Genomic DNA, 22753 nt, shown 5'->3' on the forward strand with positions numbered 1-22753 from the left:
TTTTCAGCACTTCTTCTTTAGAAACTTCATATTTTTCCTTGTCTGCATTACACTCTTTGTAATATTCTAATTTCCAAGTTCAAGATACAACCTGCACATGAAAACAGTAGGCATCAGAATTGATTAATTTAAAATCAGTCCAACAAATCACAATTAATTATTCCAACTACTGTAATGATATGGTATTTTGTAGAGATTTTCATCCAAAATAGGTATGTAGCACCTCTGTTATTGTTAAAGCAGGGGTGAATTTTGGCTGCATCATCACAGTCACGTCTCGTTGCACAAATGGGCTCCAGCAGATGACACAGCAGCATCATGCTGGTGCACCCAGCTCTCACTCTCTGTATTCATTTAGAAGATGCATTCTTTTAGTTTCTGTGCATAAGAGAAGGAATAAGGGTGGTAAGTAAGAGTATTTGAAATTTTTAGTAAGTTGTTGATTATCGGCACCTGGCAGGATGTCTCACAGGACTGAACCAAAATCTACAGTCCTAAATGTCCTTGAAAAACAGGAAAGAGCAAGATCTAAAATTTTAGCAGCATAAGGAACTTGGACAAAATGTGGCCATCAACACAAGTGTGGTACTGAAAGAGAAGGTCAGGGGCACTTGGGATTCTTGTCAGCTGTGATAGTGAAGGTCTTCCTGAAAGCCCAAGGATTTCTTTGCTACTTAGAACTGCAGGTAAGATAAAAGGAATGAGAAGATGGTCAAATGCATCAGGATATCTACTCATATGTCTTGTTAGGAAGAGACACAGATAAGAAATACTTATCATTTGAGTCATCACATTTATTGTACATGGCTGATAGTTCTTGCTGATGCATTGTGTTTCATTCAGTATGTGCACTAAATAATGCCACGCTGCCCAGAAATTGTCTGTTGATGTTCAGAATTGTGTTCTGCACTCATTTGGTGATTTGCTTGTGTGTTCTCTGGAATTGGATTCCTGCTGGTTTTAGGATGCCAAAGCCATTGCTAATGCTTGAACTTCTCAGTTTTTGTTTTCACTACCCGTTCTTTCTTATCCAGCCATTGCAATCTGGCTCACCCTTCTGAAAGCTCTAAATATGAATTGTGAGGAAAGAATTTCAAACAGTATGACTGTAATTGGGACTTAGAACTTCACCAGTATTTCACTGTACCCCAAGGTACAGAAGTTTTTATTAAATTTCTCCTTGCCATGTGCTGTGATTACATAGCAGAACTACCCTTTCTGCATTTTTTCTTGAAATGTCACTGAAATAAGAACAAAACAGGTGTCTGGAACAAAACTTCCTGGAAGGAAGATCAGATGGCCTAGGAGAAGATTTGTCAGGGTTTTAAAATGGATTAGCTGGCAATCCAAAATCTGGCAAAGAAGGCTTTCTCTGTGGCTGGTTAGCTGGATGTTGCTACTAGCAGTGGTTTAGAAGGCTCTGGAGCAGAAAGGGATCGTACCAAGATTTCCTAGAATTTGTACCAAAGAATTTTGCTGGAAGACAATGCTAGTACACTTCTGCCTCTTTGGTCCCACAGCAAGCTCAAGGATGTCTTCTTTCCTCTGGTTGTGTTTGCCCTGCCAGACAGTTTTTACAGAGAACAGGTGTTTTTTTAAGGACATCCAAACATGCCTCTTCAGCTAGATGACCAACTAGTATGTTTTGGGAGTTTACTTTTTCCCTTCTGTAACCAAAGTTGGAGGAATTACCTCCTGGAATTCTAACCTTCTTATTTCCTGAAGCCATTTAAAAATCCCAGAGAAAAGTATCAATTCTTATCAATTTAAGACTGAAGGACTCTGAGGGTAGTTCTACAATTGCCAGTTCAAAATTGATTTACTGTTTCTCCATTGTCTTTATCTCTTACCAAAAAAGCTTCATGCTCGTTTTCACTTGGATTCTTAGAAAAGCAAACATTTTGTCAATTACCAAGAAATTAATTTTTAATAAATGTTTCATAATAAACAGTTCCCACATCTCATGTGCATTGAACCACCAAAAAGTGTAAGATTTCAAATAAAATCTGTGTCTGTATGAAAGAGGTGGCTGCTGTCAATGCACTGAAAAGTACATCAGAAAGTTTAAAATCCTTAACGTTAAGTTAAATGAAAATATTGCATTTTCTATGTTTTCCTTTTTCATAGTTTGAATATTTGTATTAGAATGTATATTCCATTGATGGATGCTGTCTTGGAGGGAGCACTAAACTAAATCAGCAGGCTTGAAATCTCAGAATCTCTTGGGCTTTTCAGGCTTTGTAGCAACATTCTTCCCTGATCACACAGATTTGATGTGTTAATCAAGGTGGACACTGCTCTCCAACATTCTACTTAATGTATGCCCAACATATGTCTTTCAGTTTCCCAAATTGCTTCAAGTATTCTTTTCTAGGAACTGTTTATCCTTGAAATTACTTTATTGCTGGATTTTTTTTTTCTCCAGAAAAATGGGATATTTCTGATGGCTGCTCTAGTAACACAATTTTTTCATGATGTGCACTGTGCCTAATTCTGGTTGTTGTTTTCAAGGTTGGTTTTTGGATTAAGCGATTTCTACAACAGCTTCCATTAGCGTTGCTAAAGCTGCACTACTCTTTGAAGCATAGCTGAAGATTTACATTCCAGCCTATTAAGGAGCAGAGAGGTCTGGCAGTGGAGTTGGCAGGAGGGGTTTTAGGTTCTGTCAAGCTCACCAGCCCAGCTAACACAGTGCGTCATCTGTGCCTGAGCGTGGAAAAGCCCTCGCTGGCTGAGTTCGAGATTCAGAACCCTTTAATCACAATTTCCTCAGAAAAACCCACAAAACTCCACTTGTCATCCTTGAAATTCTGCAGCCATTGCAGGTCATCCTGGAAATATCCTCTTCCAGCAGCTGACACTTGTTTCGTGGATCCAGAAGTGGGGCTGCACCAACAGAGCTGATCCAAGAAACCTTCTTCCAGGAGCAGCTGGTCAGTGTCGGTCGTGTTGTCCTTTGGTGAAGCTGTGCACAGACCATCTGGTGCCCCTCCCAAAAGTGGAGGAAAGCTTTTCAGTACTATCAAGGTTGGTTTAAAAGGCCCAAAACTGTCCTGCAGCATGATGTCAAATTTGTACTGAAGAGACCCCATCGTGGGCAGTTGGTGGAAAATGCCTCTGCCAGGGGCAGTGCTACAGCCAGGCAAACATGGGCTTGGGTTCACCTGCCAGAACCCTGCATTGGACATCTATAGATACATAAAACTGGCATCAGCTTTCTTGCCAATAATTTCTGTCTGTGCTGGTTGAGCACGCTCTTTTCTCTTTATATATTTCTTTAGGTTTTTGAGATTCTATCAGTTGTGCTCTCTCCTGATAGTCTCTTGGTTCAGGTCCATAAACTTCCTAATTATTTTGTTCTTTTGCCCCTGCCTATAACTCTTTGTGAGACTAATGTCATAGGATTTTTGACTTGGTTTGACATGTATAGCACAGCACATGGTTCCTGGTGCTGTCCTTATGTAGTTCATGTTTCACATGGAGTTACCCTGTCTCTTGTACAGAACTTGCTCTTTGGGAGGCTCAGGAAGCTCTTTCAGTCTGTGTCTGCCTGGCTGTGATGCCAGTCAGCAGCAGTCCTGCCCTCCAGTGTATTTACCACTCTCCCAAATTTGATGTCAGTCAGAAATGGGATGAGGATGCATTTCATGCTATTTTCCATGTTGTTAATGAAAACATTCACCACAGTATCAAGCCCTGAAAACAGGATTCAGAGCCACCTGCCTGCCAAACCTTGAGCCTGACAGTGCAGTCAGTTTTCCACTCCTTCCTCCAGACTTTGTCTCCCAGCTTGTCCCCAAGGATACCAAAGGAGCCTGCAAAACACAAAAAGCTGCTCTTTCCTCAGATACAGAGCTCGGTATTTCATTGTAGAAAATGATCCAGTTTTCCTTGGTCAGTTGGGTTTTTTGTGTTCTAAATCACTTTTCTGTTCTTCCTCTGTCTGGAAATGTTCTCTATGAGGACATGCTCCTACTGTCCAGCCTGCAGCTCCCCCAAACCTGTTCCTTGCCTTCTTTGAATTCTTGTCAGACGTTTTTTTTTCTGGTTCCCCAGAAAATCAGTTGGCAAGAGACTGAGTCTCCCAAGGGGAGAACCTTGAGGATTAGAAGTTCTCTTTCCTATGATGTCATTGAGGGTTCTTAGCATAAATAAAAAATTATTTTGCTATCACGTGCTATTCAGTGGAAAATTTTCAGTGAGCTCTACTTCCAAGTTCCATTTCATCAGACACTGTTCAGTTTCTCCATGGTGAACCAGACCCAAAATCTTTTGGTAGCTGCTCTGAACTGAGCGTCGGCTCATTGCATGACAGAAGATGGATGTAAAATTCCATTTCTATCCAAATGTTTTTCTTCTAAAGTGAAAAACTGATTTTTCAGTGAATCACTTTACCATATATACCCATATAAACCTGATAATTGTTTTTTTAGGAGTTCATTCCTGTTAAGTTGTAAAAATTGTATAGAATGTGCTTTGATGATGTGATGCATTTTTATTAGGAGTATGTGAAATTGGAAAATCACATGAAACTTAGAAAAGAACAGTAAAATTAAGTTAAGCAAGGTGAATGTATTTGTACATATTGAAAGTTTATGCAAGTATATATATTTGAAAGTTTTTGCTTTAACATTTAGGAGAGGAGATGCTGCTGGGAGTAAGGATGTGTCCTGTGTACTTGTGAACTGATTTGGAAATTTGTAACTGGACTATACTGTAATATGGCATCTATTTTAATAGTTCTTTTAATGTCTTAAGCATTTCTCTGTTGCTCCCTAACTCAATTAAACAGTCTGTCTGTGCAGCAGTTTACAGAGTATCCTATGTTAATGTTTTGCAGTGGCTGCAGAAGTGTTTTGGTCTACCAGGGCTCCAGGAGCACACTGCAGTTCCTAGATATATTATCAATTAATCACCCTGTCCAACTGAGCAGTTAATGGATATTGATCACCTTTTTATCATGAATTGCAATGTATTCTATCCTTTGAGTGTTGTTTGTCAAAACTTTTTACAAATTGCTGTGCAGGACCTTGTATCACAGCTGGTGTAGTTTAAGGTTTGGACAGAGTCACTGTGAATGAAGCCCTGCTGTGAAATAAAAGTCAAAAGGCATCTTGGCATCCCAACCATTTCCTTGGGAGAAGATTACAGCCTGAGTATGTTGAACTTTATTGCCATGGGCCTCATGACAGTATTCAGAAACATGCATGGCATTTCTGTTAAAGAAACTCAGATGTGCTGAGACGCGAGGGATGGCATTCTTGTTTTTATCAGTATCTTGCAAAAAAAGTAACGTGTTTTTAGGCTTCTAGGGTACAGAAAAATACAGTGACAAATGTGTAATTTATGCACATAAAAATTGAGGTTCCTGATCTCCTCGATGTAATTTGTACCGAGGAGGAGGAAATGACTAACCTCGAGCCTAGACGGAAATGTGTTTATTGAGAAAGCGTGGGGGCTGGGGGGCTTGACAGCTCTTCTTTGAGTGAAATGTTGTTCCTTGTTTTCACTTGCTGGGAGATCAGGAGTAGGATGGGGCTGCACAGAGAAAATCTGTTGCATTTGCTAGCTTGTGAATGCATGGAGTAAAGCAAAAGGAAACTTAAAAATCATTGAACACTGCGTGCTTGTGTAATTGCATCTGGACTGCCTTGATTGAATCCTGTTCCTTATACCACTGTGCTTCAAGGGCAGGCAAACTTATGATGATTCAGGGCCAGGTGAAGACAAGCATGAAGTTCCTCAGGAAGTAAGATATCTCTAAAATAAAACTGGATCTCCTGCCTGGAATGGCAGCTCTACAGTATCTTGCATCCTGTTGCTGACAGGATAGGTTCCTGATCAGGCAGAAAGAACAAATCAGTGAGGATTTTTCTGGGCTGGGTGCTGTTCCTTTGTCTTCTGCATTGGCATCACTCTGTGATGGCCATAGAGGGTGAAGAGGCTGTTGCATGTGGCAGAATTCAGAGCACAGATCATGTCTGTGATCTGGACTTTGTGGTCAATTATTGCTGTCAGCCCAGGTAGCAGTATGAGAAGCTGCTCATCAAAAACCCAGGTCAGTGTTAAACCTGGAAACCACAGACAATAAGAGTGTCCTTGCCATGGTTTTATTAACTGTGAATCCCAGCACCAGTGTTTAGGCAGAACAAAAAAAGTAATTAAAAGCTCTTGTTAATGAGCGACACATAAAATGTATTAGGGTCATGTATGAAGGAAGAGTTGGTTTTTGCAGATTAAGACTTTTGAAAAGCTCTTTATATTCTAATCAAGACAAGAAGCTTTAAAAATAATGAGAATTTTGTCAGGCAGTATCTCCCAAATTTTGAGTTTGTGCTTATAGTTCTACCAAAAGATAAGGCAGCAGGTAGTCAGCTCTGTGGACTTTCTCAGTGTGTCTACTTTCATCCTGTTTCTCAGGGCCCAGAAGAGTTCTACTTAATAAAATTGTAGCTGCTTCAATAAGGTTTGATTTCACCTTTGTCAACAAAAAAGAAGGAAAACTTTTATCCCACGGTAAAGCAAAGCAGCAGCTGGCATTGATGGTGACTTCAATAAACAAAGCTCCATGTGAAGATTAGCAAGGAAGTAAATGCACATGAATTTTCACTGAAAAAAGCAATTTTGCTTATGATTCTAATAATAAGATTTATACTTTCTTGTGAAGGTAATTATGTGAGGCTAGTAAAGGTAATATAAGTGATTATTGTCATATTGGCATTTATTTCAACAACCTCTGTAATTTTAACAATGGCTTTATCTGCAAAGTTAAAGCTTGTAAGTTAAGTACTTTTTAAAGTTGTTTTAGAAATTCCAAGATAACTTTTTGGCTTTTCAAGACAGCATATAATTATATTAGCTAAAATCAGATATTCTTAAATTGGCAGTTTATTTTCTTACATTTTTGATTCTGCAAAGACTGAATATAAAAAACATTGATGGTAACATCAGTTTGCATAGAAGAGGTTTTCTTTGATCAAAGCTCATTTGTAATAGTTCAGTTGCATTAATTTTGTATTTGTAGATGAATGAGTAAAATCTGTGCAGCTTATCTAATAAAAATGAAAAATAACCTCATTAATATTAAGGTATGATTATGAATAACACTGCAGTTCTACCTGATGAATCTCTATTCTTTTTAGCAAACAAAACATTTTTTCTAAGCTGGGCTGTTGAATTCTCTTACTGCTGTGCACAAAAGTAGTACCTTGTGCATTAGGATTGACAGTTCATATTTACAAAATATAAACTGCATCAATAATAAAAATTCTGTGATTTAGTAAAGCCCTGCCCACATAATACAGCTGTTAGAATTGGGATTAAAACCTGGCAGCAGTGAAGGAATCTGTTGGATTTGTAACTAATGTTTCACCTGTAATTTGTAGCCAATCTTCTGCACATAGTTACACATGCTGATTTAACAGTTCTTGGGTTAGTGCTTTAAAAACACATCTGACCCTAAAGTTTCTGGCTTTTTTTTTTCCTGGATTCATTTTGAGCTTAGTCCTGCAGGGTGATGAATGCTCTTTGTATGCCTGAAAATTGACTTCAGTTATTCTCAGGAGGGACAGTGCAGTGTTGAGCAGCATTTTTAACAGAGCATGCATGCATCCTCCTGTGCTGCCAAAGAGGTATGGCTCAAGTGCTGCCATATTCAGCTTTTTAGTTTGGATGCATTCACTGTCTGCTACAGTGATTTCATGTGATAGTCAGGCCTGGGGGAAATTCCATGTATTTGTGGTGTTCCTGAATGTAAGGCAAAATTGGATCCCAAGATTCTGGCATACTTGGATTTCTGCAGATTATTAAAAATGTGGGGTCTGTTTAAAAAGCTTAGTGCCTAAAGCAGAATGGGTTTTAATGCAGGAAGATACTGTATCAGGTAGCAGTTAATGAGAGAGACTATCAAGATGAATTTAAGAAGAAAATTCCACCTCAAATGTTATCTCAATGTTCCATACGTGTCTTCTAGATTTTTATCATGTGACTAAGAGAAAGCAGAAACCCCTGAGTGTATCTTGTAGTTTAATGCAGGAAGAGAGGTCATTTTTCTGCACTGTCACGGTGCTTCACTGGCTTGGGCTTGCTCTTGTGGGATAGCAGAAGGGGCTTAGCAGCCTTCCTGAGCCTGCATGTCCAGGAGCAGATCAGGGAAGAGCTTTTCCTGGGGTGACTTTTCCCAGCTGTTCATCACTAGGACCACACTGCAGAGGGCATCTCAGCTTTGTGGTGGTGTGCAGTTCATGATGGTGTAGAATTCCTGATGATGTACAATTCATGATAGTGTACAGTTCATGAGGATGTACAGTTCATGATAGTGTACAATTCCTGATGATGTACAATACCTTGTTTTCCAAGCAAGCATTCCAGGCAGTACCTGTTTCGAAGTCAAGAGTGAGGAGCAGAGGTGACTCTCTCCTCCAGCACCAGGAGCCTAAGCCACCTACCAGATTCCAAGGGCCATCAGTGCTCCCCCATATCAGCTCCATGTGCCATGCCAAGCAGCCAAAATCTGTAACTTCCAGGCTCTCAGCTCTGCAATCTAATGGCAATATGGAACCACCAAAGTTTTGCTGCAAATTTAAAATGACTGGAGTATAAAAGTAATTCACATGCATTGTCAAAGTAAGTGATGTAAGGAAAAACAGTCTCCTTTTATTATTCACTTGTCAATTCAGTGTAGCAAACCTGTTTTAAGTGTACACAAATTCCTGTAACCTTTCCAATCTGCTACAGAGTTCAGCAACTGTCTGGATTTAGGATCAGTATGGGCAGAACAATGTGCCAGGTTTTCACTCAATTAGGCATGGATTCAAAGCACTGCTCTGCATATGTCATGGTTGAAGTCTGTATTTCACTGTCAAAGGACGTTGGTTTTTTGGTGATTAATTTGCTGAAAATAATTTTTGTTCCCCAGATGTGTTTCAGCTACATTTTGTGCAAATTAGGTGGAAAAGCTTTGATTATTTTGTGGTATTTGATTTTTTGTCTACTTCTGTAGCAGCAGTAGGAGTATTTTTTACAATTGGTAAAGACATTATATATAAGGCAGCTGGATTGCATTGTTTCAGGGGTCTAAATTAATTGCCTACAACACATACGTGACATTTCCAGTCCTTTGGTTTGTCTGTAAAATTGAGAAGCTGAGATTTCAGTGCAATGTCTCTCTTAGCTATGGCATTCTGTCTTGCAGCTACAATGCAAGTAAACAATTAATTAGTTCCACTCATCTTAAAGCAACAGTGATGCAATTTATTCCTAACTGAGATCATTTTGTATTCCTTGTCATGTACAGGAGAAGAAAAAAAGAATACAGAGAGATAATACTTGCTCACTACAAGTCCATGTACTGCTGACATGGAATATGTGGAGAATTTCATACTTGAAGGAAGGAATGGAAAAATAATCTAATGTATTGTTTATATGGTGATGATATATATCTTTGAGACATATGTTAGCTCTTGGAGTATTGAATGCTCTCTAGGTGAAGATACATTGCTCAGTTTTTATAAAGATATTTTTATGTATATTTTGGATAAAAGCCTGAACTCGATCAAATAATTTGAGCTAAGGGATTAAGTAGGTAACCTGAAATTGAGGATGGATTATTTTGTTCCTGGTTATAAATAATCATGTACAGAAATAAGATATGTATTTCTTTGAAAGCTGTTGCACATTTCTAAAGATTGGAAAGTCCAATTTTAAGTGGGAAGTGTTTTTGTTAAGTGAAAAGTACTAAGAATATTTATCACATATTGAACTAAAAATATGTATGCTAACTTCCAAATGGGGATTAAGGCTGTGGATAACAATAGGGAATAATACAGAAATGGAAAATTGAAAGCAGCTGAGGCTGTGGCCTTTAGCCTTATGCTCTGAGATCTTACAAACTAATTTGGGTTTGCTACATACATATTGCAATACCAAGAGGAATCATTGAAACATTTATAGAGTTTTTCAATGTCCATTTTTGCTAGTTTTCCTCTACCAGGTTGGAAGTGTGCTGTGAAGTGTGAGCACTTGCCAAACTCATGTTGTCCATGCACAGTGAGCACTCATGCATTTGTGCAGATTTAGGCACACTGGAACCCTCAGTAACTCTGTGCAGAAATGAACCTTCACAACTGTGAACTTGTTGTGACCATTGCAGAATTGATGTGTAAGCAGTTTTCTAAATGCTGCTCTATTTAACTGTAAAAGGACATTGCTGTTCCATTTAGGTAAGCTTGATTAAAGCAACAGAAAATGAAGGATTTGCTGTTGAGAAATCACAAAGGTTGAAATAGGCTTTAAAATGATGAGAAGCAAAATAGTCTTGTCATGAGTTTTTTGGTCTTTTGTTTTAAATCTGCAATCCACAGTCACTTTGCAGCCATTTAAGAACAATGAGTGAGATGGATACAAACAACATCCTAATAATCCACAATAATGTTGGTTTTGTAATGCAGATTTCATATTTCTGCTATCACAATTGGCTGGTGCCAGGTTTTTGCTAGTTGCTCTGTTTTAGATAACTCTGATATGTTGAAGGCATAAATGTAAAGTCTGGCAGAGGAACGCTTGAGACATTTCAATTTTGGCATTTGGTCAGTTGTTGCAGTTAACAGGAGTGGTTTGAGTTGCAGGGTGCCCACTGTCACAATGATGTTACAAATTTTAAAATTAATTGTTCAGCTGGAAATGTTGGTTGTCCATTGATCTATCCAGGGGCACAATGGTGATGCATTTGTCAGCTGTAGGAGTGTGTGCATTATTGTTCTTTAGTGGTGGCAAAAAGAGCTGCTGAAAAAACACCCAATGACTATTTTTAAAAGTATCATTTTTAACTCTTGTTGGGTATTTTTTTGTTCTTTTTTTTTTTTTATGGTCATAAAAATTCAAGTAGCTTGTTTTTTAAATATCAAGTTACACTCCAATTCTGCTTTCTTTTAAAAGACTTCCGTAATAAAATCACGACTTTCATCAGCACAATTACTAGCTGATTTACTTTGGCATACCCTTCTCTGCCTAGAGAGACATGAATGACACACTTGACTGTTGAATGAGGCATTCAGAGACTTGAAGAGAATGGGTTTTCATCTTCTTTTAAAGTTAACCTTGTGCCAAACTTTTGTAGAGTCTGTGGAGGTGATTATTTCATGTTGCATAAATGTCACTTCCTTCATGTAGACATTTTGAAAGGGCATTCTTTGGTCATCACATCACTTCCATTTTAGTCAGGTTTGCTCTTGACCCAAATGGGTCAAACTACCTTTTTATTGTTTCCTAAATGAGGAAAACTTTCCTTATTATCTATAAATGGTGTCAGTGAATTTGTATTTCAGACATATGAATGAGAAATTGGCTACTAAATTTCTAAAGTGGGAAGAATCACAGTAATACCTGTCTAGGAGAAATCATGAGAAAATACATTGATAGATAGATGGATGGAAAGGTGTGTATGTATATGTGTATATATATGTGTGTGTGTGTGTGTGTGTGTATGCACACTCATAAGTATGTGTTATTTTTACATGATATCAAATGATTAAAGATTCCATTGTGTGTCAGGAGGATGCCAGAGGGACTCCATAAGGGAGAAATGAAATTGCAGTGCATTAAATGGTTTTGCTTATTTTCTTCTTTGTTTCTTCTTGCAGGATTGTTCATCTTCAGAAGAATACAGCATTGCTGCTGCATTGCTGCCCCTGACAACTGCCTTCTATAGGGTGAGTGTCTATTGCAACCACTGCTATCTTGTATTTTTTTTTACATCACATACATTGTTAAAAGGGAGACAGAGATGGCAGGAGATACATGACAGGCAGGAAGATTCATTCTAAAATTTATTCATGTCAATGGAAATCATCAAATAGACTGATATGGACATTACTCCAGAAGGACACATTGATGTTGGGTCATTATGATTATGAGACATAATGCAGGCTATAGGATGGGTTAGAGAATTATCATTGAATTCTCTTTAGCCCCTAAAATAATAGAAAAGAATAATTTCTGATGTTACAATGTAAAAGCTATGTATTGCAGTAGTGCTGTGTTTAATTTGGCATGTTAAACATGCACTGGCCAATACAATACCGTGGTCACTGTAGTACAGTTGGCCAATGAAGTACTTGGCCAAAAGTACAAGTGAAGTTTTCAGGCTGTGTAGTTGTTCATTTTGGAGGATATCGTGACTGGGTTGTTTTCACTGTGTATTTGTTTTCAACTTCTTGGTTTGGTTTCTTTTTGGGGGAAGTACAGAATGTTTGATAGTGGCAAACTACAATATGATAGTAAATACAAAAATGTAAACAATGCACATTTTGTAAGTGATTATTTAAGAAGCAGAACTCTTGTAGTATGACTGCACTTATTTCAATGTCCCAATACAGTAGCATTTTCACCAGTTCTGGGTAGCTCCAGTTCTGCTTTTTGGGATGTACATACCTGATGAGATAAATTCAGAATGTGGACTGGTTTGCAGTATTAAATGAACTTTGTTTAATGTGAATGTTGTTACACAACCCAATTTGGGAAAGAAGTGCTTGGTCATGGCTAATTGGTACACTGGGATATTGCAAAACAGTATTTGTTTTGACAGCTTATCTACACATTATTAATATAGCAATTGAAAAATGCAACCTTCCACCTTCAGTCAGTCATCTTTGGTTTCAGTTATATATTCTAATCAATTTCTGGGTTGTTTTAAACTAGCAAAAGTTTCTGTCATGTTGTTTTTAGAATAGAAAATGTCAAACTTTACCAGTCATAGAAACCAGAATCATCTGTTGAAGGCAAGAGCAATTTTGACAAACTTAAATGTGTAGAAGATTTCTTGACATTTCTTATTTAAACTCGTACATAACAACATGTATGGAGCATGAAGTGCCAGGGTTTTTTCCTCTTCTAATTATTTGACCTGTGAAAAAGTTTTATTTAAATGTGTTTTAGTTTATAGCTGTACATAATACCCCACAAATGCTTTTAGGGAAGAGTGTACAGAGTATTTTCATTCTCTGATATAAAGCAGCATGCTGAGATGCTAAATTTTTCAGTCCCAGCCAATTGACTTTCTCCCATCTTGAGATCCAAGTTTATCTTTCTCTGTTCCCTCTGGTTTGAGTCCTTCAGTAGCAGAATTGTTGTTTCACATTTGCTGCTGCCACAAATACTTAATTTGAGGGAAGAGATCATGAGCTATAGAAATTTCCCTCTTCCCTATTTTACTCTTACTTATTTACTGCAGAAATTCTACATTTTTTAAGAAACTTCTGCTTTCTCTTATTTTCTGGTTTTTAGTTTTGCTCATAAGAATAGCCAAGAGAGTCCACATAGCTCATTACCTTGAGAGGTACAGGGAGAATTTTGGGGTGTTGGAGCAGTTTGGTTAAATTCCTACCTCGGTAAAAGTTTGATCAAGTAGGCAAAAAAAAAAAAAAGACAACAAAAAGAGACTTTTTTATGTAGTATCAGGAGTTTTGAAATAAGCTTAAACAAGTTTTGATTTCACCATCAAGCAGAGCAAAAATCTGGATTGTATATAAAATATATTTTAGTAATTTCATCTACACACTTATATTTTTTGGTAGAGGTACCAAGATCTCGCACCATTTCTCTAACAGAAAGTTCTCTGAAATCTTTTTTTTAATAGCCTGGACTATTTAACTCTAAAAATACACTCAGGAAACTGTGAGTCCCTTGATGGAAGAAGCATGATGAGTTTTTTAATGTGCCTGACCTGAATTAAAAATTAAAATAACCTGACTATTAACTTGCAAAAGCCAGCTGTTAATGCATAATAGAAAAAGAATTTTGTTTTTCCCAGATCTAATCCTCAGGTTCAGTGATGGTCCCCTTTGGTATGTCCCATTAGATACAATTCTTTGGCAAAAGCACTTATTTTGGCATACAACTGTTCATACTAAACACAAACTGACATGCTGTTCAGAACATAAGATTATTGCACTGACTTTGCAGTGATTAGTTAAAATTCAGATTAACAGTTTAAGGTTCAGTTTGAGTAGAACTTCTACTTTTGAGTAAAAAATTCTTCTTTTTGGAGGATCTTTCAGCTTCTCTAGAGGTTTTCAAAATTGTGTTATAGACTAGAGTGAATATGTTCTAGCTGGCATGAGCCTGTGCTTCAACACGAAGAATTATCTTACCTGTTCCAGATGATTGTGTTAATGCTTTAAAGGATGAAGCAGTGCTTGGCTGGGTGCAGATGTTTGGTTGGTGTTTCTGTTCTCAGAATACCATCTTTAATGCCAGCAGCCTGTTCAACCTCATTTCACCCCCCCCTTCTGAGGCTGGGCAATGTTCTTAGTAGCCAGGAATGGACAGGAATTGTGCATCTGGCAGTGGCACAGGGTTCCATTTGGGTCTACATTGGTGGCACTGCACAGGCAGTGCTCCAAATCAAGTTATCAGTGACAAAATCTGGGGTAAATCTAAAAGTATAGTGGAGTTTTAAGAGTCTGTAGAGTTCAGTCCAGTCTGATATTTTACCATCTGTGTTTGCTGTAGCGTTTTGATGGGAAATTGTGATGGGATTTCATGTGCCAGCATTTATTTCATTGTTGGTGTAATTCCTCTTGCTTCCAATGAAGCAGTATAAAGAAGTTACATGACTTCACAGTTCCTTTATGGAACTGCTGTTGTGTTCATGAAATGCTAGGTTTCATTTTATTTACCCAAGACAAAGCAGAGCACAAACGAAGCAATTACCTGTTCTTCCTGAGTAACTTCACTGTGTTTTACTGAACACAGTGCAGTCACCAAGTGTTCAAGGTGTATAAAAACTGAGGAGGACATGGCTTTGTTTGAGCCCAGCAGATAAGCCAAGAAACTGAGCAGTAACACAACTTAAGACTTGGAGGTGATGTTGGTAAGATTCTGGAAAGCTTGTGTCATGCATTAGCCTTGAGGGACTTTTAAATATTTTTGGTAAAACAGCAGAAAATTTAAAGGAGGGAGCAAGCTGGCATGATGTAACTCATCTTGTCTTAATGCCTTTGCTTATTTAAAAACTAGTCTAGGGTATTTCTACACAGATCCAATTAAAATTACAAGAAACATCACACTGTGTACAGCATGCTAGGAGCTCTTGGGATGTCTGGTGAAATTTCAGAATTCTCCCTGAAGTCTGGTGAGTGATCTATTGTGAAACTTGATCAGGCAGGATTTGATCACGCTCTAAGTCAGAGCTGATGGGATTAAAGTCATAGACAGGAAGTCAGCACTGGTTGCATATTTGTGGCCTGGAGTAATAATTGAATTTTTCTAGAAAAAATAGTCCCAATGCTTTTAAAAATTTTTAAATATTGGACACAAGCTGTTAGCAAAATGTGACTCATCAGTGACAGTGGACTTTGGTGTGTACCGTTAATGTCACAAAAACAAACAAATTTTTGCTTCTGGGTTAGAAAAAGGTTTTAGTTTACCATTAGTAATACCGTTGGAATTTTGTTTAAAATTGAAACAATATAAATAAAATGTATTTATACGTGAAGATAAAAGAATTTTTCCATGTTTTTGTGATACCAGTGACCCGTGCTTGTTTGGTTTGTGTTCACTTCTTCTGTGTATAAAGTGGAAAGCAGTATTCCTTGGTGCTGTGGAAAAGAGCTCTTGTTCTGCATGGGGGAAAAGAGGAGGAGAGGAAAGGGACCTGTTTTCATCATGTTTTCCTTGCCTTAACTAATCCAGGAACAGTTTGGTTCTTGCACAAGCAGCATTGTCCCATCGCAGGCTTTGGGCTCCCTGTTTGTGCCTGGCTCCCTGCCAGGCTGGCAGGATGTGGTGAGCCCCACGCTGCCTTTCTGGCAGCCTCCAGGGCAGCCAGGCAGCATCAGTGGCAGCTCCAGTTCCAGCCTGTCCTGGACCATGACAGTGACACTGACACAGCAGCAGAGCTGCCACCCCAATGTCCCCAGGGCTGCCCCAGGCAGGGGCCACCTCTCCATCTGCCCTCCCTGGCAGCTCAGCTGATCTCTGGCACTCTGCTCAGTCCCTCTTGCATCCCTCACCACTGAATGGCAGACACCCTTGTGTTCCCCTCTCAACCTGATTGGGCAGATTATAGGAACATTTTCCACCCCTCAGGGCTCTTTTCCAAAATTTTATGATAAAATGTCGTGGTTAAACTGTGTATGATCATCTGTGTTCCCATAGCTTTCTACCACACTGCACAGTCCACAGTAACACTTGCAAATTTTCTGTTGTTTGCCATTCAGAAGTGTTTGAATAAAGGAAATATCATAATAAAAATACACTAGTTTATGAGTAAAGCTTTCTCTGTGTAGATGTTATGAATGGGCTTCCACATTTATGGACAAGCATTTCTTTAAATGGCAGTACTCACAGAAGTTTTATTTTGCAGAATCACAGGTTAATTAGAAAATGAGAACGTAATTTAAATTTCTGAGTCAGTTGTTTTTAATGGTTTGCTGTATGCTTGGGGAGTGCTGATCTACTTTAGGCAAAAATAATCCAAATGCAACAAAATTTCTCACAGTTTGGATACATTACATTCAAATTGACATTTGTCTTTAAGCAAGATGCACTGGAGACTGCTTTTGAATTTTTATGTGACTAAATTATGTAATTCTTGGGAGGGAGAAAGGGAAAAACTGATTTTTTTAATTGATTTTTTTTTTAATGCTTCTAAGCCACAAAATTTCAAATAAAATTTCAGTTGGATACTGATGTGAATTTTTTTGTAGAGCTTGAAATGGAATGAGAGAAATGAGTCTGCAGCTTTGCAGGCTGGGGCTGGCTGAACTCCTTAGGATGTGGCATCATTGGGCTGTTCATCTGCATGGCTGCCCATGTGTCATTTGTACTCCTTGTTCCTGTACTTTTGTTGAGAATGAGAGAGAATTGCATAAAATCAGAGAGTTTTTTCAGAGTTTTTTAAAGCACAAGATTTGGTGTAAATAATTTAACTTCAAATCTTTGAATATAGTACAGAACATTTATTCAGGTCATCTTAAGAATTATCCTGGCAGCATTTTTGTGAAGAAAAGGATTTTAGTCCAGGGGCTTTTTTTATAATCTTCAAGGAGAATACAAAATTGTGAGTTAAGTAAGAAGCTGAATTAATAGAAAAATGTGAAACTGGAAGTATTTCGTGTTAATGCACCAATAGAAATAATTTGAATGTTTTCCATTTGGATGATATGTGGTGTTTTGCATAGCACAGTAATGACATGAAAGTAATTTGAGTGTGTGCTTTCCTAGCTGAAATGGATTACCAAGTTTCAGTAACAGTCATGGCAGATATTCAATGGAAGAAAGCCTTTACTCCTTGAAATGCCTGGAGCTGGGTGTAGGAGGGATTCCCAATTTCATGCATGAAGGATTTCTCTGAAGATTGGAGGCAGTACTAGTGAAATTCAGAACAGTTTATAATATTTTACTCATTATCATGAACCCTCCCCTTCCAAGAAAGACCCAATTCAAGGTTAATTATGTAACAGAAGCTTCATCATTTGCAATGTGCTCTTTGTTGTGTAGCAGCTGCTGTGAAGTCACAGGGAAGATGCTCCATGAAAGGCTGATGGGGAAAATCTGTGATGATGGGTGAAGAGTTGATTGCATTTTTGTGTCTTTGTCAGGCAAATTTTACAGTTAGTGTCAGCTGGAATCAGTGGAATATTGGTCCACCTACTGTGGGAAACAGTGGCATAATTTGGTACTGACATTATCTCTGTTACTTAATATTATAGTAGTGTTTATTTTAGAATTTCTGTAAATACCAGGGAATTGCATAAAGCTACTGGATGATGCAGGTAATTTAGAAAAGCAAAATCAGTGGGGTTTTTTACATTTAACATGAGTTTTGATTTTTAACTTTAATTTCTGCACAACTGTGATTGTCCCAAGTAATTCTCATAATCAGCAACATGCTTTTAGCCTCCTAGAAAGCTAGGAGGACTTTCTGTAATATGTTAGCTTTCTACACTGAAATATTTTCATTCTTGCACCTAGTTATTGTGCTTCCTTCTAAAACTTTCTGTCCTACTCTGGTGTGCTTGGATTAAAATCACTTCTACTTTAAAATTCTTCACTCTTGAATTGCTGGCTTTAATTTAGGAAACTCCCATCGTGAAAGACTTCCTTTATTGTCTTGGCAAGAAGTTTTGTCTGCTTCCATTAATTTTCTTTTTGTATCTCTATCCTGCCAGTTCTGATACTATCTTAGTCTATGGAAATGTTTTTGTGACTGAAATAGTATTAAGTAACATTATTTTTAGTACTGATATTATTTTATTTATCCATTCTCAGAATGCTAATCCCTTTAATATAAAAATACATTAAGTTGCCTGCTTAAAAGGAACATGGCTGTATCATGTAATGGATAATGGAGAAGAAGCTGAACCACAAAGCAACATTGACAACATTATCAAGTGTCTATAGGAGCATTATTTGCATTCTTGGAAAATCCAGGAGCCTTAATTGTGGATCAGAACTGCTGGTGTTGCTTTTGTACAAAAGAACAGAAAAATGAAGATACTTACCCTCAAGAGCTTACAACAAGTATTTGAAATAAGTTATAATACTTGAACCCAGTTTGAATATTGGAAGGAAGCTGTGGAGTCATCATTATTGTTCATGATTCATGACAGTCATCATTATTCATAATAATAATCATTTCTCTTGGTGATTCTGTGCACCAGTAGGTTAATTAGGGCTGGAGTTTTAATAGACATGACCTAAAAGCAGGGTTTATTGACTTTTGAGAGAGAATTATGGGGTTACTTGGCAGGTGCTTATGAATATGAGTGGGGTCATGGAAGAGCATTTTTAAGGCAATGGTCAAAGTTGTGTCAATATTTCCAACCACTCCTCCAGTCAAAAGTTTTTATTACATCCATTAAAAGTTCTTTTCATAGAAATATTATAGTTCAGTAAATTATTTTTGTAAAAGCAAACATACTTTTCATGTTAAAAGAGGAATCTGAGGATTCTTGTTAGTTCTGATCGAGTGCTTTTGCAGTATCCCTTGCAAGCACAGGCACCCAAATGTCATCTCTGATCCTTAAGATTTTAACTTGTGCACTTTGCTTCTGCTAGATACATAATACATGCCTGTAGAATACATTTTTTGTCTTTGCAGCAGAGAATATCTCACTTCCAAAATTATTTTTAGGTGGAGAAAAAAGAAATTAAACAAGAAAGTATAATACAACAGGTTAGCACATTAATAGGAGAGACTAACTGGAGAATGTTTTTCATGTTTTCCATGTTAAAATGTTACTTGTGTCTTCACAAGGAATTTAGGCAATCAATGACTGTGGTAATGTTGCTCTGTTGAAGAAGCTGGCTTTCCCAGAATGATAACATAATGGAAAACATAATTTAGCAATCTGTAGTTCCTTTCCTTAGTGGTTTGTGGGAGGAAGTACTTGGTCAGGAAGAAAAAAAAAGGAAATTTCCAATTTCCCCCAATTAAAATGAAGCGTAATGATAAATTTTGTCGTAAGTTTGTGTTACTGAGGAACTGACCCACTATTGCCTGGAATCAGGAGAAATCTTTGTTGCATTTCCTCTATTGGATTCCATCATTTGTAACTGATTTCACTTGAGCTCCTTTTCTAGAAATGATCTGTAACCCTGGTTCAGGGATTTTGAGTGCATTATTGCCCATCTCTTTACACTGTTACTTCTAGGGGGGATTACAGTGTTACAGAAATTCTGATTCACTTCGAATTTTCACCGTGAAAGAATTTCTGGTGGCTTAATTAAAATCTAGTTTAGCTTCTGAGCTTAATGTGCAGGAATGTAAATGAAGTAACAGAGTCCCCCATGCGTTTTCCATATGTGTAAGTTCAGCTTTGCCTCCTCATCACCACATCCTTATCCCAGTAGAATGGAACTTTCTGCATGAAAACCCCATTTCCTTCATTGGGTTCTATTTCATGGTAGCATTATTATCTGACCTGAGCACTGTTATTTTATGTTTCCATGAGAGAGCAAATGCTTACAGATGGTAAGGGAGAGAAATTGCTGATATCTGTGTGTGTATTCCTGCTGCTCTGTGGATGTATCAGTTGCCATCCTAGATAGCTCAGCAGCAATTTAAACTGAGTGTGACCGAAGAATTGAGGTGTCACAAATGCTTTTCTTCCTGACACAGCCAAGTGATTTAAGCCCATAATTGGAGTTTATATCTCCTACTCTTGTTTTCATCCATATCCCTGCATTGTTTTCCATTTGCTGCTTCTGTACCCTTCATGATGGTACCTGCAGTTGGAATTCTCGGTTGGATGTTCTTCTAGGCTTCCTCTGATTAACCACAGCTCTCTGAACTTGTGAATACCCCATCAGCTCATTGCCATGAGTTCATAACACTGTGCCAGTAAGAATTCACAGGGCAGGTGTGTGGCTCTCCTCTTCCTCGAGCACTGCCCGTGCCCAAACTGCTCTTTACCATTTGGCAGAACTGTTCCTGACAGTATCCTGCTCTGTAGGGCACTTCCATTCAGCACCTCCACAGCCATTTTCTTTGTTGGTCAAACTGGATGTTGTTTGATCTCTCAAATGGCTCAGCTCACAGTGAAAGTTCAGTTTTCTTGTCCTTACTTGCAGAATTCTTCATAATATTGCAGTTCCTGATTTTCCCCATCCCCTTTCTTTCACCTGAACCATGTAGTGTACATATAATTTATATTGCCAAAATGAGATCTACTACTGTTAAAATTTTATGAATTTGCAATTTATATTCTGTATTGTACCCTTACATCTCTCAAATTTGCTCATCCTGTTCTTGAGGGCTACTTGAGGACTATTGCTTTAATAATTTCTATAGATAAGGAAATACTGCACATTGAGAGAAATTCAGAAATAATTTGTCAGTGAAGATAGGGAAAGCTCCTGTAGAAGAAGGAAAATAGTAATTCTAGAACTGCTAGAATGAAGTGACAGAAGAACTTAAAGTACCCTCTTGGGGGATTTCTTAGATGCTCTGTTTAGCTGGGCTCTAAATTCCGTGTTGGGTCACCAATAATTCTAAGAACCATTATTTGAATATAGATAAAACCCATCAACCTTTGAGATTTACAGGGTTTATTTATTTCTGAGCACAGATCTGGATAACAACTTTGTTGCTGTGGGTTATTTTTATGGGTAGAGCCAATGCCACCATTCCAGGGGCACACTCACTGCTGAACCACCTGGTCCAAAGGGATTCAGTGACTTTTTAGGATATTTTCAAAATAACTGTATCAAAAACTCTTTCAAAATAACTGTCAAAATAACTTGAAAAACTCTTCAGATGGATTCAACACTTCAACTGAGAATTTGTGAAATCTGTATCTTAACTAATGGATTTAACACACCAAAACTTCATTCTGATGTAGAGAGAGAGAAAAATCAAACTATTTCTCATCCACTTTGTGGAGTTTAACCTTGTTTAGAACTGTGAAGTTCTGATATGAAAATGTCTTCTCTTTTTAGTGGGATCTGAACATACATCGTTCTAGACTATTTTAGTTTCCTTTCTTTCTTTGTATAACAGAACTATTTAAATCTCTTTTTATCTCTTTGGAGAAAGAAGTGTGTTAGTATGTGTATTATTTAATGTTACAGAGAACTTTGTATTAGCATGTATCCATCTTGATAAATCTGTGTGGAAATCTGAGGTATTCTGCATGGCTGTAAGCAATGTCTGGTAAATTACACATGACCTTCAGGAATCTAGGATTAGAGATCATGAGTAATTAGATGTTTAAGTGACTTTTGCCAGAAAATGTATACAGTAAATAAAGCTCCATCCAGAATTACATCCCATTTTTGCAAAATTCTAGAATTCTATTGCCCTCTGCTGGTTTAGTGTACCTGGCTGTGATTTGGTAGTACTGAATTATGAGTGAATTGACCTTCCTTTTATTTTTCATGCTGAAGTAATAGTAGATAAACAGTTTAATGGACTACTTTGCTACTCATTTTATTTTAAAATAGAAGTCAGTCTTCAGTCTGACTTGGTGGCAGGAAAGGGGGCAGATTGTTTTCTTTTTTGGTTGCTGAGATTTTGAGGTTGGAGATGAAGCTCAATTTAGTATTTCACCATTTTTTTCTAAAGCAGTAAAATAGAAATTACCAGAGGCTTTGCAGTTCTTCCTTCATGCTGTTATGACATTTCCTCACATTTGTGTGCATAATAAGTGTTGGTATAATTTTATACTTTAGACCAAATAGGAAAGGCATCAAGTGAATTGAATTTTTTGACTGATGTTATCCATGCAGCACGAAGTCAGAGTTGGAAACATATTCATGTACAATTGTCCTTGCTGGGTTATGTGTGTGTAATGGCTTTAAAGTGAGAGAGGGTAGAACTAGAATAGCTAATAAGAGTAAATTGTTACTTGCAAGGGTGCTGAGACCTGAGGGAAGGTTGCCCAGGGAAGCTGTGGCTGCCCCATCCCTGGAAGTGTGCCAGGCCAGGCTGGATGGAGCTCTGAGCCCTGGGGCAGTGGAGGTGTCCCTGCCCATGGCAGGGCTGTTGGAGCTGGGTGATCTTCCAGGTGCCTCCCAAGGGAGGCATCCCATGGTTCTGTGGCACACACACTGTGCTGCAGTGGGATCTGCAGGGGGATGAGGCAAGGCTCTGTCCTGCTGGTCAGGCAGTGAGGGCTGACCCTGGGGACAGCTTGGGAGTTTTTTGGGTTTAGCAGGATGAGTGTGGGCCCAGCAGGGATGTGCCTGCAGGGCTGGCTGCTAGACCATGTTAACATGCAGAGCTTGGTTTGCATCCCTTGGGCAGGGGTGG

The 22753-nt window shown here is 38.1% G+C and overlaps 1 protein-coding gene across 1 annotated transcript in view; it reads left to right on the top strand.

Annotated features, from left to right (window-relative positions):
* Nucleotides 1–22753, top strand: part of SBF2 (SET binding factor 2) — a 233149-nt gene that overhangs the window by 156749 nt on the left and 53647 nt on the right. The window contains 1 exon segment of the mRNA XM_050974804.1: nucleotides 11640–11708. Within this exon segment, the coding sequence (XP_050830761.1) occupies nucleotides 11640–11708 (69 nt within the window).

This window comes from Serinus canaria, chromosome 5 (assembly GCF_022539315.1).
Source record: "Serinus canaria isolate serCan28SL12 chromosome 5, serCan2020, whole genome shotgun sequence".
Taxonomy (NCBI): domain Eukaryota; kingdom Metazoa; phylum Chordata; class Aves; order Passeriformes; family Fringillidae; genus Serinus; species Serinus canaria.